We start from the raw sequence: 17,131 nt of genomic DNA on the forward strand, positions 1-17,131 counted from the left end.
TAGATTGTATTCATGGAACTTGTTTGTACTTGTGGCTCCATTTTTCAAATTCTGAATCCTACATCTGCCTTGATTCCCAGAGCAGTTTAACCGCTGGGAAATTCCTCTCAGGACACAAAACACTTCTTACCATTTGCTGAACCAAAAACATCAGCACAGGCAGCTAGGTTACCTCCCTTGAGTGGAAACACTGCCCAGAGTTCATCCTAGGGAACTCTGGTTTACATTCTGTGGTCAAATTAAGATGAATCCTTCTTTACTGTAGGATTTGATACAGTTTTTTTTTTTTCTTGCCAGAGTGTTTTATATGCAAAGATACATTGGGGAGCCTTGAACGATACAGCATAAAGTATTTTCTAAACTCATTTGACTCTTTATCTCGGGACCATTTTATGGGATATTGGGAAATACTGATATAGATTATGTTCATTCATTCATTCATCAAACAAAAACTTGTATCAATAGTGTGCCTGATGGTGTGCTAACAACTGTGGATAAAATGGTAACCAGACACACACAGTACCGTCCTTAATGAAAGCTTGGGGGGAGAAAGACATAAATCAAATGCACTAAATTGTAAATAAAATAATTACAAGTGTAAAATTGCAATTGTGACAGGTGCAATGAAGGAGAGGCACATCACATGGCAAATGAGAGCCTATAATAGGGGACTTCAGTCTAGTCAGGGAAGGCTGCCCTGAGGAGGCAACCTGGAAATGATCCCTGAAGTATGAATAGGAGTTCACATGGTGATGAGGGTAGAAAAGAGCATACGCCCTGGGAAGGGAGGGAGTTCAATGAGTGTGTGGGACAGAAAGAAGGCCAATGGGAAATGCAGGGCAAAATGAGGCAAGAATGGTAGAAAGGGTCAAACCATATAGGGCCTTGTAGGGCATATTAAGAATTCTTATCTTTATCTGCGGAGCAATGGAAACTATCAGATTTGTGTTTTGGAAAGATCGTTCAGGGTTACACAGTAAGGAAATTTAGGGTCAGAACCGTTATGAAACATTGCTTGGACTTAGAATTCTACCCTGTGCATTCTTTATGGTCTGGAATTCTACAAGGAACACGCATAACTCCCCTGACTACCCCAGCCCACACTGAGTTCTCTTATCACTAAACTTCTATACTTGACTTAATTTAAATTTTTTTTTTCATTTTAATAATTCAGTGACAAATTTTAAATGTACGTGATTTTTGTTCTCATCCAAGCAAATTCTTGGTAGGGTTCGTGTCATACAATTTCTCTCTGTACTTTGACTATGCTGGGTACATAGAACATACTTTGAAAAAGATTGATTAGTTAAAGGAGCTCATAATTTTTAAAATGTCACGGAAATACTGTCCATGGTCATGGACAAACATATGCAAACATTTGTAGAAGTCTTCTTTTGTTTCCAGTAGGTTATTTACGGCTGAGTCGAGGGGCTGGGTTTCCCCAGAGCTGGTTTCTTCTTGCTAATAGTGGGCTCACAGAGATGGCTCATGAGATCTCAGAACTGTATTGCATTTCTGTGAGAAAATTTATGTACTAAACACACCAGGAAATATAGAATCTACAACTTTTTGTTCAACTGAAACACAGTTGGTGACAGAAGCACTCACACTCTATCAACTTTATAACCTCATCAGTGTTTATAGGTGGATGGAATTTGACATGAAAGATATAGGAAGACACATAGGATACACCATCCAGAGCTCTTTAAATTGGAATCTCCACCTGACATAGGAGCAGCAAGAGGATTTTGCCTAATACTCAATAAGGAGCAGCAAATAAAGCTTTTATTGCCTCTGACTTTAGAAGTTTTGTCCAATAACTGAGAATCTGTGAATTCCCATCTCCATTGCAAGACTGCTAATTTTCACCTCTAAACTGCCTACAATCAAATGAAATACTTTCTTCCAGTTGTTATAAACTACTGAGGTTAAAGTACCACTCTCAAGCAGGCAGATACTAACACAGTTACTATATGTATTCTATGTTAGTGACTCAAAGAGTTGTTTATATCATTTGTTATAATTTTTTGGTATAAATTGTTCCCTGTCAGAGTATTGTATCTGTTTGTAACACAGAAAGGGAGAAAAGATATGGGGGGCAATCTGCAGTGTCATCCCTAATATGTAAGAACAGCCTTCTGAATGGGAGAAAATAATAGCAAATGAAGCAACTGACAAACAACTAATCTCAAAAATATACAAGCAACTTATGCAGCTCAATTCCAGAAAAATAAACGACCCAATCAAAAAATGGGCCAAAGAACTAAATAGACATTTCTCCAAAGAAGACATACAAACGGCTAACAAACACATGAAAAGATGCTCAACATCACTCATTATTAGAGAAATGCAAATCAAAACCACAATGAGGTACCACTTCACACCAGTCAGAATGTCTGCGATCCAAAAATCTGCAAGCAATAAATGCTGGAGAGGGTGTGGAGAAAAGGGAACCCTCCTACACTGTTGGTGGGAATGCAAACTAGTACAGCCACTATGGAGAACAGTGTGGAGATTCCTTAAAAAATTGCAAATAGAAGTACCTTATGACCCAGCAATCCCACTTCTGGGCATACACACCAAGGAAACCAGAATGGAAAGAGACACATGTACCCCAATGTTCATCGCAGCACTGTTTATAATAGCCAGGACATGGAAACAACCTAGATGTCCATCAGCAGATGAATGGATAAGAAAGCTGTGGTACATATACACAATGGAGTATTACTCAGCTGTTAAAAAGAATTCATTTGAATCAGTTCTGATGAGATGGATGAAACTGGAGCCGATTATACAGAGTGAAGTAAGCCAGAAAGAAAAACACCAATACAGTATACTAACACACATATATGGAATTTAGGAAGATGACAATGACGACCCTGTATGCAAGACAGGAAAAAAGACACAGATGTGTATAACGGACTTTTGGACTCAGAGGGAGAGGGAGAGGGAGAGGGTGGGATGATTTGGGAGAATGGCATTCTAACATGTATACTATCATGTAAGAACTGAATCGCCAGTCTATGTCTGACGCAGGATACAGCATGCTTGGGGGCTGGTGCATGGGGATGACCCAGAGAGATGTTATGGGGAGGGAGGTGGGAGGGGGGGTTCATGTTTGGGAACGCATGTAAGAATTAAAGATTTTAAAATTTAAAAAATAAAAAACTAAAAAAAAAAAAAAAACGACTTCAAATCAAATGCTTTCACAGACTTGGGAAAAAAACCAAACCTACACATATTATTCTTCTTAAATACTTGTAAAACAAATTGGATCTCTAAGCCTCAGTTTCCTTTACCTGATAAAGAAGCTGGGGGTGGGGGGTGTACTTCCCTGGTGGCCCAGTGGTTGAAAAGCCACCTGTCAGTGCAGGGGACGTGGGCTTAATCCGTGGTCCAGGAAGATCCCACATGCTGTGGGGCAACTAAACTTGGGGGCCACAGCTACTGAGCCTGTGCTCTAGGGCCTGTGCTCCACAGCAGGAGAAGCCACTGCAATAAGTCCACTTGCTACCAAAATTTGTTTAAAAGGCATTAAAATAAAAGGGAGGATTATAAGCCTGCCTATCTCCTTGGGTCATTGTGAGGGTGAAGCAAGCCAATGGCAGAAAAGTTTGAGCAGAATACCTGGTATGTAGTATACGCTCAGTAAAGTCTGGCTTTGATTTTTATTATGTATTTGTGAATTATGTAATCTGATTTGTTTGTTCAGGCTTCAACCTGCTGGAGAGCCATTTCATTTCCGACAACCTGGTTCATACGGGATGCATTGGAAAGTGTCCCACAGGGGGACTTAGTTAGTAGATTTAAGTTCCATCCCACACCTTGCAGATTTACATGCCAGGTTCAGAAAATCAGAGAACATAGAACTACAAGGTTTTTATGAAAGGTAGATGTTGTCCAGAGAAGCCAGGACTCCAGAATTGGCCTATGGTTCCTTTCCCTTGGACTCTTTCTTTAAATTGAAATAAACAAAAACTACCACCACCACCAGCAACTGCAATTAGCCTCTTGAACCTTAGTCTCCCAACCTGCAATTAAGATAATCACATTTGCCCTAACTCATATAATTACTATGAGGATCAGATTGGATAATATAAGTGAAATCATGAAATGACAGTTTTCATCGAAGCTTGCTAAGTACCTTGAACTTTCCATGCATTGTGTCATGTAATTCACCCAGTACATAGTTGTGGAACAGACTGTTGGTGGCCCCAATGCCTGTTCTCCCTCTTTCTCCTTAAAGACCCCTGATTCTTATCTGGGCTAAAGTATATAGAGTATACTTCCCAGCCTTCTTTTCTAAGTGGGACCAGAGGTCTATGTTTTGGCAAATGAGATAGAAGCAGAATTTTAGTGAGTTACTTCCAGGTGGTCTTAAGAGGAGGACATGCAGTTATTCCTCCCATCATCTGCCCTACTGGGTGCCAGCAATGCTTATTTGATGGCTGGAATTTGAAAAGCTATATTATTAATATAATACATCCTGTGGTAGCATAAGGATTGCAGGGCATCAAAGTAGAAGAAAATAATCCATTCCTTGAAAGTTTTCTGATAACATGGAAGAGTCATATTAACATTATGAATGAAAAATGCAAGCCTCAGGAAGATTACAGATACAAATTAGTATAAAGTTACAAAACAAGGGAAACTAAAATAATATACTTTAAAGGGATATATGTGCATGTACATGAGTGCACCCATGTACACATATATTAAGGAATTTTTAAAAATCCACTTTTATATATATTTTCCCCAAACTTCATGACAGGGACTTTAAAATTCCTTAAAAAATTTTTTTAAGTTCTCTAAACAAGGGATAGCTAAACATCAGATTCAGGATAGTAGCTATCTATGAGGGTAGGCAATGGATAAGGGAGGAACATTTAGGTAGATATAAAATACTGGTAACTATTTCTTGGACTGAGTGATAGGTACATGGGTATGTACTATGTTTTGATAAGTAAATTCCATGAGTGGACCACTAATGATTATGTCTCAGGAACTGAGGATTATGATAAATCCAATTCTAAAGTTCAAAGAGAAAATATACTAGTTAACAGCAACGCATGCTTACTGTGTGCCAGGCACTCTTCTAAGCTCTTTATACAGTCAGATGAGCCACGGTTGGCTGAATCCAAGGACACAAAACCTGTGGATACTGAGGGTCAAACTGTATGTTTTAACCCATTTAATCCTCCTGGTAAAGAGGTTTTACGATTATTCTCATCTTATAGATGAGAAAATAAAGGCCCAGAGACATTGATAGTAATTCTTTTGAGACCTACAGCAGAGCTGGCATTTAATCCAGGCTGGCTGTTTCCAAAGTTCATGCTCTTAGCCACTGCCCTATAAAATGTCTAAATAAATGAAAGAGATAATTATATTAGGGCTTAGTCATGTAGAAAAAATTATAGCAGAGTCTTTCTGTAACACTGTTAAAGGGTGAACCACATGCATAGCTTAAGTATACTAAAACCCACTGAATTGTATGCTTTAAATGGGTGAACTTTATGGTATGTAAATTATATCTTAATAAAGCTATTTTTAAAAAACCATACAAACCACAAACAAGTGACTTTATAGTGCAAACTGTGTCCTAAATGATTGTTTGCTATTTTAGGGATTTCATATATGTCTATGGGTAAAACACACACTTTTTCTGGAGAGCAAACAAAACAAATCTGTCAAGGCCACTCATTTTATGAAAGAAAATGAAACAGAAAAATTTAATTCAAGACTGTGAGTGGGAAATTTAAAAAAAATTTTCCAGCTTCAGGCCTCTTTGCATCTGCCAGGAAATCAAAGGGCTCTCAGCTCCCAAGGTAAATTTCATATTGCAGTCAGTCATAATTGTCTCTTTGTGTATTGAGGATACACAAACAATAAAACCTAGGAAGGAAGAGGGTAGAAAGAACACATTTGACAGGAAACATACTGATATCTTTTCATTGCACAGCTTTCTTCCTTGAATGTAACTTTCATTTTTGCTTTTCCTTTTTAATCTAAAACTGATTCTAAAGGAGATGGAGAAAGCACTTTATTTAGACAGCTAGGGGCTTTGAGTTGTACAGCTCCAAGGGGTCAACATTGAAGCCACAATGGGCAATGGCAGCTTTTCCTCAACACTATTTTTTGGTCTTTGACAAGGCACTAAAAGGAGAGATCATCTTGCTGCTATGATGTTCAGGGAATCTGTTGGTAGCTTAACTCTGTTTTCATGACCGCTGAAAGATCCTCTTCACCCAGGTCAGTTATCCTCACAAATCTGGCCATAGACCACAAGGAGAGCAGATGAAAGCCTGGACTGGACCTCAACAACTCCATCACCAGCAGTAGAAAAAGTGTTCAAAGTCTTGCCCCTCTAAACCGTGGGTCACTTTTATCCTCTCTCAGCTCTCTCAAAAGCACATGTGTGAATACAGGCTGATATAACCTCACTAAGCCACTTCATACTTTAAAGAACACAAAGGAAATGAAAACAAAATAAATCACTTAACTACAGCTTGGATCAACATGTCATGTCATTCATTATTCAGTTCTGTCACACACACACACACACACACAACATTTTGGCTCTGTTACTGATAATAGAATCCAGGCCTTTTCATACCTATCCATTAAACTTACCAGTCCTCTTGATATCAGATAGGCTATTACCTCCCCTCTGGCGCCCCCTACCCCCACCCCAGATAAGCATTCCTACCATAGCCACTTGCAGGCAATATCTTCCATCAAGTTCCTTGATGTTTCAAATAGCAAGCCACTAAGCCTCCCACAGAGGGAGGAGCCTGGTAGGCTGCAGTCCATGGGGTCGCTAGGAGTCGGACAGGACTGAGTAGCTTCACTTTCACTTTTCACTTTCATGCATTGGAGAAGGAAATGGAAACCCACTCCAGTATTCTTGCCTGGAGAATCCCAGGGACGGGGGAGCCTGGTGGGCTGTCGTCTGTAGGGTTGCAGAGAGTTGGACACGACTGAAGCGACTCAGCAACAGCAACAGCAAAGCCTCGCAGAGCCTCAGGCATGGCAGTATCATCCTCTGAATTCTCTCCCTCAATTCTTGTGCTCCTTCAGTCCCTACGAGACTTGGGATACTATACTTATTTGGTCATTATTTTTACTTAAAAAAAAAAAAAAATCAGTGAGTCACCTAAGCAGGTCAATTTAGGCCAAAAACAGTCGCCCTGGACACTGATTTATTTAGGTTAGCTATTGCTGTTGTTGTTCAGTCGGTTGCTCAGTCGTGTCTCACATGTGAACCCATGGACTGCAGCACACCAGGCTTCGCTGTCCTTCACCAACTCCCAGAGTTTACTCAAACTCATGTCCATTGAGTCGATGATGCCCTTCAACTATCTCATCCTGTGGACCCCTTCCCCTCCTGCCTTTAATCTTTCCTAGGTTAGCTATAAAAGATAATGCTTAACCAGATAATGGCTTAGCTTCAATTCTGTGTTGTGTTCTATTACTATAACCTTGAAACAGATGAAAATCCCCTATGTAAAGTCTTTTTTCTTTTGAATAATTTTTTTTAATTGGCCTAAATTAAAAAAAAAATTCTATCTTTAAGTATCATTTCCCACTAAAAGAACCAGAATTACTTGGAGAAATGGTTTATTTCATTTCCGAGGCCAATAAGCTTGGAACAAAATAATGAAGAGGGGGAAGAATAAGAGGACAACGCAGATGAAATAAGATTGACATGATCTGAAAATGGCTGAAATGTTGGGTACAAGGCAGCATTGTACTTTTGTACATTTTTTAGTTTTTCCATAAAAAGTTTTTTAAGGAAAGCTAAAAATAATTGCTATTTTGAAAAACATGAGTAGCAATATCATGCACATAGTAAAACAAGTATTAATAACGCATAAAGCTATATAATGAAAATTTGAGTCCTTCTCCCACCCAGACCCTCAACTCCCCTCTCAGCATGATCTCAGTAACTTCCTAAGTAGTCTCAATTGTTTCTATCAATATATATATATAAAATGTACAAATACATGAACAGGCAGATCATTTTTTAAGACTACAAATGGTACCATAATATACACACCATACCACGCCTTATGAAGTTATTTTAACAGTTTTAATACAATGACTATGTCTGCACATTATAATATCATATAAATGCTTTTGCATATTTGGTTTCTTTTAAGCTTTTATGGTCTACTCCAGATAAAAGGCTCACATCTTCACTTTTTCCAAATTTCTTAAAAATGCAAGGCTAAACAGTTTTCTGACCTGCCTCTTGAGAAATTTGTATGCAGGTCAGGAAGCAACAGTTAGAACTGGACATGGAACAACAGACTGGTTCCAAATAGGAAAAGGAGTACGTCAATGCTGAATATTGTCACCCTGCTTATTTAACTTCTATGCAGAATACGTCGTGAGAAATGCTGGGCTGGAAGAAGCACAAGCTGGAATCAAGATTTCCTGGAGAAATATCAATAACTTCAGATACGCAGATGACACCACCCTTATGGCAGAAAGTGGAGAGGAACTAAAAAGCCTCTTGATGAAAGAGAAAGTAGAGAGTGAAAAAGTTGGCTTGAAGCTCAACATTCAGAAAACGAAGATCATGGCATCTGGTCCCATCACTTCATGGCAAATAGATGGGGAAACAGTGGCAGATTTTATTTTGGGGGGGCTCCAAAATCACTGCAGATGGTGACTGCAGCCATGATATTAAAAGACGCTTACTCCTTGGAAGAAAAGTCATGATCAACCTAGATAGCATATTGAAAAGCAGAGACATTTCTTTGCCAACAAAGATCCGTCTAATCAAGGCTATGGTTTTTCCAGTGGTCATGTATGGCTGTGAGAGTTGGACTGTGAAGAAAGCTGAGCTCCGAAGAATTGATGCTTTTGAACTGTGGTGTTGGAGAAGACTCTTGAGAGTCCCTTGGACTGCAAGGAGATCCAACCAGTCCATTCTGAAGATCAGCCCTGGGATTTCTTTGGAAGGAATGATGCTAAAGCTGAAACTCCAGTACTTTGGCCACCTCATGCGAAGAGTTGACTCAATGGAAAAGACTGATGCTGGGAGAGATTGGGGGCAGAAGGGGATGACAGAGGATGAGATGGCTGGATGGCATCACTGACTTGATGGACATGAGTTTGGGTAAATTCAGGGAGTTGGTGATGGACAGGGAGGCCTGGCATGCTGCGATTTATGGGGTCGCAAAGAGTCGGACATGACTGAGCGATTGAACTGAACTGAGTTTTCAGTCTCTAAAAGTTTCAAAGTTTAGGTTTCAGTTTGGGGGACCTAGTTACCTCAAAAGATGTCATGTTTAAAAACATGTCACATTGTCTCCTACAGATAGAATCTTGAGAGATGCAGTTGAAGAAAGGATCTATACAAGAATCCCCTTTCCTCTGCCCAGAGGACTTGAGGAGGAATGCATAAAAGCTTAGCCCTGTGATGAACTCAGCACTACCTCCCTTCATCGGATAGAAACACCAGCACCCCACACAAGAGCTTTACTGTCTGACACAATGAAGGTCTATGGAAAGAAATTTGGGTTAAAACGGCGAATGATTTTCAGAGTCAAAAGAGATGGACTTAGATAGCAAGGTGGCTGTTCTACCCTGTTCTGAAGGTGAGGGCACGTACAAGAAACCACAGGAAAAAACGCGACACATCTGCAGGCAGCAAAGTACATTCATTTCATTCGATTATTTACCAGGGAAGGTTGTTAACATATAAAAATCTAACGCAGCTATATTATCGGACAAAACCCGAAATCTACGTGAATTTGCAACATAAATCAGGAAGCCCAGACTCGTCCGTCGTGGCCCGAGTCCCCACCCTGCCTATAGGAGTCAAAACTGGAAGCTTCAGTCTCTCTTTTTCCTAGGTTACCCCAGGACACTCGGGCGGGAACGAATCGCACCGAGCAGTGCCGACTTCCAGCCTGGGCTAAGCACCAGCTCCAGAGCTGCGGGACCCCAAAGGCCTGAGCTCAGCTTACGACCCGACCCGCCCCCGGGCGTTAGTGTGACCCGGCCCTTCCTGAACTGTGAACCTGGCCCTACCGGCGCCGCGGGCCCCAGTGCGCTTTCTTGCGTACGGTGGGTGGGGCTTTTAAAGGCCGTTCACGCAAAGGCCAACGGCGCTAAGATGGTGTCCGCTGGGCGCCCCGGGACGGTTTCCTGAAGGATTCGCGGGCCCAGCGGTGGGAGGGAAGAGGCAGAAGCCCAGCGCCTGGTCCCACACAGGTAGGAGGTAGGACGCCTAGAAGTTCTGAGGTCCGAGGGCCAAACCCCAACCAAGTACGCCGTGGGAGCGAACAAATGTTGGAAAGGAAAACGCCGAACGCAGAAAGGCGGAACGGTCTCATGGTCACCATTTCGCGACGTCTAAGTGACGTCGCACAGCAAGCGCGTATTCTACTCTTTCACCTTCAGACAGCCTCCTCATTGTAAGAGCCTACGCCTTTAAGCGAGTGATGGACAGTTATTTCGGCCTATCAACTTCATCGTCAACATCCAATCAGATTTAAACTTCTTTCAGCCGCCGGAGGAGTTGGAAGAAAGGCATCGAAAGAGGGAGCTTTCTCTCTCTCGCGAGATCGCTGTGAGCCGGCCTCTCAGAAAAAAAAAAAATGCTAGAACATATGGCCTGACTTCCCAAATAGTAGGTTAAAGGACGGGGTCATAAACCAATGAAAGTTATGAGGAGGCGGGATCACTGCTTTCGCCCCGCAAGAAGTACCGTTAGAGGGCGGACTTTTTGTCCAATCAACGCCTCCAGACTTTGGGTCAGGTGACCATCGAGTGCAAGGGGCGGAGCTACAGTCTGGCGCGAGGAACCGTTAAGATGGACAACGAATATAACCAATGAGGTACTCTGACTAGGGCGTTGAGAACCCAATAACAGTGGTTGGGCGGGCGCCTTCCCGGAGCGCGGGGAGATGTAAAGACAGACAAATAGTTTTCCCAATGAGACTGTAGAAGAGCGGAGCTAATTGACCAATGAAGACTGCGGGGCGGGACCCTCTGCCGCGGCACAGTCCAAGATGGCGGCGTGCGGTTCCGCTGTGTGAAACCAGCGCGGGGCGGCGGGTTAGTCAGTTCCGCGGAGAAGATCTCCGACGCCCCGCTACCATGAAGGGAAAAGAGCGCTCTCCGGTCAAGCCGAAACGCTCCCGTGGTGGTGAGGATTCGACTTCCCGCGGGGAGCGGAGCAAGAAGTTAGGGGGCTCTGGTGGCAGCAATGGGAGCAGCAGCGGAAAGACCGACGGCGGCGGCGGGTCGCGGCGCAGCCTTCATCTGGACAAGTCTAGCAGCCGAGGTGGTAGCCGCGAGTACGACACCGGAGGGGGCAGCTCCAGTAGCCGCTTGCATAGTTACAGCTCCCCAAGCACCAAAAATTCCTCGGGCGGGGGCGAGTCGCGCAGCAGCTCCCGGGGTGGAGGCGGGGAGTCACGTTCCTCTGGGGCCGCCTCTTCGGCTCCTGGCGGCGGCGATGGCGGGGAATACAAGACACTGAAGATAAGCGAGTTGGGGTCCCAGCTGAGTGACGAAGCAGTGGAGGACGGATTGTTTCACGAGTTTAAACGCTTCGGTGATGTAAGTGTCAAAATCAGTCATCTCTCGGGTTCTGGCAGCGGGGATGAGCGAGTAGCCTTTGTGAACTTCCGGCGGCCAGAGGACGCGCGGGCGGCCAAGCATGCCAGAGGCCGCCTAGTGCTCTATGACCGGCCTCTGAAGATAGAAGCTGTGTATGTGAGCCGGCGCCGTAGCCGCTCCCCTTTAGACAAAGATTCCTATCCTCCTTCAGCCAGTGTGGTCGGGTCCTCTGTAGGTGGTCACCGGCACCCCCCTGGAGGAGGTGGTGGAGGCCAGAGATCACTTTCCCCTGGTGGTGCAGCCTTGGGATACAGAGACTACCGGTTGCAGCAGTTGGCCCTTGGCCGCCTGCCCCCTCCACCTCCGCCACCACTGCCCCGAGATCTGGAGAGAGAGCGAGACTACTCGTTCTATGAGAGAGTGCGCCCAGCCTACAGTCTTGAGCCAAGGGTGGGAACTGGAGCAGGTGCCGCTCCTTTCAGAGAAGTAGATGAGATCTCACCCGAGGATGACCAGCGAGCTAACCGGACGCTTTTCTTGGGCAACCTAGACATCACTGTGACAGAGAGTGATCTAAGAAGGGCTTTTGACCGTTTCGGAGTCATCACAGAGGTAGACATCAAGAGGCCTTCTCGGGGCCAGACCAGTACCTATGGCTTTCTCAAATTTGAAAATCTAGATATGTCTCACCGGGCCAAACTAGCGATGTCTGGCAAAATTATCATTCGGAATCCTATCAAAATTGGCTATGGCAAAGCTACACCGACCACCCGCCTTTGGGTAGGTGGCCTGGGTCCTTGGGTGCCTCTTGCTGCCCTGGCACGGGAGTTTGACCGGTTTGGCACCATACGCACCATTGACTACCGCAAAGGTGATAGTTGGGCATATATCCAGTACGAAAGCCTGGATGCAGCTCATGCTGCCTGGACCCATATGAGGGGCTTCCCACTTGGTGGCCCAGATCGTCGCCTTAGAGTAGACTTTGCAGACACAGAACATCGTTACCAGCAGCAATATCTGCAGCCTCTGCCGTTAACTCATTATGAACTGGTGACAGATGCTTTTGGACACCGGGCACCAGACCCTTTGAGGGGTGCTCGGGATAGGACACCACCCTTACTGTACAGAGATCGTGATAGGGACCTTTATCCTGACTCTGATTGGGTTCCACCCCCACCCCCAGTCCGTGAACGCAGCACTCGGACTGCAGCTACGGCTGTGCCTGCTTATGAGCCACTGGATAGCCTGGATCGCAGGCGGGATGGCTGGTCGTTGGACCGGGACAGAGGTGACCGAGATCTGCCCAGCAGCAGAGACCAACCTAGGAAGCGAAGGCTGCCTGAGGAGAGTGGGGGTCGGCATCTGGATAGGTCCCCAGAGAGTGACCGTCCACGAAAACGTCATTGCGCGCCTTCTCCTGACCGCAGTCCAGAATTGGGCAGTACCCGGGATCGCTACAATAGCGACAACGATCGATCTTCCCGTCTTCTCTTGGAAAGGCCCTCTCCAATCAGAGACCGACGAGGTAGTTTGGAGAAGAGCCAGGGTGACAAGCGAGACCGTAAAAACTCCGCATCAGCTGAACGGGATAAGAAGCACCGGACAACTGCTTCCACGGAGGGTAAAAGCCCTCTGAAAAAAGAAGATCGGCCTGATGGGAGTGCATCCAGCACCAGCACTGCTTCATCGAAGCTGAAGTCCCCTTCCCAGAAACAGGATGGGGGGACCGCCCCTGCAGCAGCAGCATCTCCCAAACTCTGTTTGGCCTGGCAGGGCATGCTCCTGTTGAAGAACAGCAACTTTCCTTCCAACATGCATCTGTTGCAGGGTGACCTCCAGGTGGCTAGTAGTCTTCTTGTGGAGGGCTCAACTGGAGGCAAAGTGGCCCAGCTCAAGATCACTCAGCGTCTTCGTTTGGACCAGCCCAAGTTGGATGAAGTAACGCGACGCATCAAAGTGGCAGGGCCCAATGGTTATGCTATTCTTCTGGCTGTGCCTGGAAGTTCTGATAGCAGGTCTTCTTCTTCCTCAGCCACATCAGACACTGCCACCTCTACTCAGAGGCCACTTAGGAACCTCGTGTCCTACTTAAAGCAAAAGCAGGCCGCTGGGGTGATCAGCCTCCCTGTGGGGGGCAACAAAGACAAGGAAAACACCGGAGTCCTTCATGCCTTTCCACCCTGTGAGTTCTCCCAGCAGTTCCTGGATTCCCCTGCCAAGGCACTGGCCAAATCTGAAGAAGATTACCTGGTCATGATCATTGTCCGTGGTGCGTCTTAAAGTCCATGTGTAACTTGTATTTAGTACTTTGACATGGTTCCTGTTTTGTGATGTGTAATGGGATACAGCATCGGATGAAATTTTCTTTTTAATTAGTTGTTTAGTTTTAGGTTTTTTCTTTTTTATATTTTTATAAACCTCTTTAAAAAACAGAAGTCAGGAGAGTTTAGCTATTATTTTAAGTGAAAGGACTCCCCTAAAGGTAGCAGGCAAGTGGTTTACTTTAATTAGGAGTTTCCACTCTTATGTGTAACTGTTTTCCTCTTTTTCTGCGAATTTTTTTTCTTTTTTAATCTTGAACTTAAAAAAATCCTCAAAGTTACAAAACCAGAAATTTGAAAAGTTAGAATTTGAAAAACAAAGAGCCCACTAGCTGTAAAAAGATAATACACACCTAAAAATGACTTTGATTGGTAGGTCGGTAAATAATTCCTGTACCAGAAATATTATTTGTGCGGCTGAAATTTGAGCAGGGATCTCAAGGAGTATATATAAGCTGGTAAAGGATACATAAAATGTTGCAATTACTTTAATCAAGTATTTGAGTATTTTTCTTAAATGGTGTGTTCCCAAGAGCTTGCTTTAACATATATGTTTTTACCATTAGTTTTTGAGTTCTGTATCCCATATATGCACTTTTGGTTTGTAGCTGTTCAGTAAAAATAGAGGAGTGTGTTACAAACCACGTTGTCTTTTGCTTACACTAGTATGCAGGAAGTGAGTAGGTGCTTTTAAAATCACAATTCTTTGGTCAGTTATTGGTGTGTGGTGGTGTTTTCACTGACTTTCAGAGGGGTATAGCAGGTACAGTTCTAATTGTTGCAAATTTCAAAACTTGTGTTTTTCATCAGAGGTGAGTTTTTATTTTTGTATTCACCCAAATTTCTGACTTCAGTAATAGAAAGAAGAGTTGTCTGCAGGCTCATAAGTCATCCTTTTATTTCAGTGGGCATTAATCACCCATATCTGGATTGCAGAATTTTTTTTAAGTCATTGTGAAATACTTTTGACATACTCTAAAAATTTTGCTTGGATTTTTATTTTCATATTTAAACAGCGATGACTTCACATTATTGAAAGTATTTTGAGTATCTTTGAAATTTTGTGTTTATATTTTCGCTGGTGTCCAGCCACAGAGAATTGAAATAATCAGTTTAGGAAAACCGTTTTTTAGTGGTTTATTTTCTCAGAGACCTGAAATTAGTATAAAATAATTTAGCCCACTTCCACATTTTTTTCCAAAACTGAAGATTATCAATTTCTGATTCTTAACAAGAGCTTTTGCTGCTTAACATTAATTCATGGTTTCCTTGTCTTTTTAATTTTCCTCCTCCACCCCCAACCCCTAGTTTCTCACGTCATTTGTAAGTGTATTTTCCCCTGTGGTTTAAATGTTGAGGACTTTAGCCAAAGCCCTTGATATTTAATTATGATTAGAAACTTGAGGACCTTTGGATCATGGTCATGTTTCTATGCTATGTAAGTGACTTACTGAAAGCCTGGCAGAACTCAACTGTTTTCTTTCTGTTATCAAAGCGGATAGTTTTAAAATAGCACCAATAATAACCCAAGAAAACGTCATGTAATTTTTAATTGTCCGTTATGACAGGTGTCTAATGCATGTTAGCATGAAAGCCTCATCACTGCTGTGTCATCCTTTTTAGTTTTCACTATGCATTTATAAGTTTTCTTTGTAAGTTTGGAGACTTTTGTGTTTTTTGTTTTTAAACTGGAAAAACTAGCCATTTTGAGAGAAGGAAGATAATAGGCTATGAGCACAGAGGTCCTTGGTGTGCCTGTAGGGAAAATACCTGAAGTCCTACAATGAACACTTTTGGTCCTTTTGCTTTTAAAAAACTGCTTGACACGCTAATATGGAATAGACACCTGTTCAGAAACTTATGTCAGTGTGCAGTCTATGCATAAATAAATGGGGTCAAAGTACAATTTGTGGCTAGATACATTTTTTCCAGTTTAAATAGTCTCACTAACCATTAACTTTTGAATACCTTTTGATAAGATGGCTGGACAAATGATTTTACTTTTTTAGAGAGTGAAGTCCTTGATACCTAATTTTAACTCTAATCCAAAGTGTATGTGGCTTTCTTTTTTTTTTTTTTTTAAAGTTGATATGCCAGCTTATCGAAGAGTAGAGTACTGTGGGTTTTGCTCCATGTTTGTTTGATTCTTTATCTGACATCGTGGCTTTTGTTAGATCTGGGCAATTTGTGCTTCAGTGTTTTTGAAACAATGGCTTGATACCATTTCTAAATGTATGTATTATAACAAAATTATGTTTAGTTTGGTGCTTAGCTACAGAGTGCCATCATTTGGATGAATCTTATTTGTGTTGCTCATTCTATTGTTCAGGTTTATAACATTGGTAAACTATCTACCTAAACTTAAGAGTGGAATGAAAGCATTTGTCTAAAACAATCTGGTTCTAATTCTCGCTAGCCAGAATTTGTAATCTCAACATTGGATGTTCTTTGTGACAGCCAGTTGTTTCTTTTGCCTTTTTTTTTTTTTTTTAAATGTATTTGTTTAATTGATTTTTCTGGAACTCAAGTTCAAATGAATGGAATTTCTTAAGTATATCATTAAATGACTCATTAAGTATTACTGGTAAAAAAAGAACCATCAAGCTAATTTAGATTTTTAATCACAATTTCAAAGTTTATGAAAAATTAATCATTCAGCTCCTAGCCAATTTATTTTTAGTGTTATTTTGTTGGTTGTTACTGGAATTCCTATAAAGAGTTTTCCACGAAAAAATTTAAATTCCTGGTTTGAGATGTCTGTTTTGACTGACCCGAGAGTAAGCAGAGTTTTCCCTTTAAGGATTACATCTTAAAACGTCCGTCCTTTGGCTGATACAAGCTTTTGTCACATTTTGAAGGTAATATGTTCTGGCCCTTAGGTCAGTTAGACCAGTTGAGATACAATAGCAAAAGTAAGGGGTGTGTTGCTTTCAGAGTCTAACACTTGTTTAGTTTATTTAAAAACTGTTTTATGAGCAGATGTTCACTGACAGTTTTGTTGTTGTTGTTTTGTCTTTTTAAATTTTTTTAATAGTTTCTTTAGACAGTGAAATTGCTCATTTCGCAGGTGCAGCTTAAACTGCAGTTTGGGTCCATATAGGAACCATTCACCAAAAACTCTGTGGTAACAGAACTAGGAAATCCTCTTGAGAAGAGGGCCTTAATGACCTTTTTGTGAAAAAGTTTTTGGAGAGAATTTCGGGACATTTTTTTTCTATCTCTGCCACAGTGTT

At 42.4% G+C, this 17,131-nt stretch overlaps 1 protein-coding gene across 3 annotated transcripts in view; it reads left to right on the forward strand.

Moving 5' to 3' along the window:
- Positions 1–10,092: 10,092 nt before the first annotated feature.
- Positions 10,093–17,131, forward strand: part of RBM15 (RNA binding motif protein 15) — a 28,847-nt gene continuing 21,808 nt past the window's right edge. For all 3 annotated transcript variants that reach the window (XR_009597087.1, XR_009597088.1, XM_027972905.3), the window contains exon 1: positions 10,093–13,846. Coding sequence is in view for 1 of the 3 variants with exons in the window: in XM_027972905.3 (XP_027828706.1) it covers positions 10,981–13,846 (2,866 nt within the window). In the remaining 2 variants the exon portion in view is untranslated. The remainder of the gene's footprint in view (positions 13,847–17,131) is intronic.

This window comes from Ovis aries, chromosome 1, assembly GCF_016772045.2.
Source record: "Ovis aries strain OAR_USU_Benz2616 breed Rambouillet chromosome 1, ARS-UI_Ramb_v3.0, whole genome shotgun sequence".
Lineage (NCBI taxonomy): Eukaryota > Metazoa > Chordata > Mammalia > Artiodactyla > Bovidae > Ovis > Ovis aries.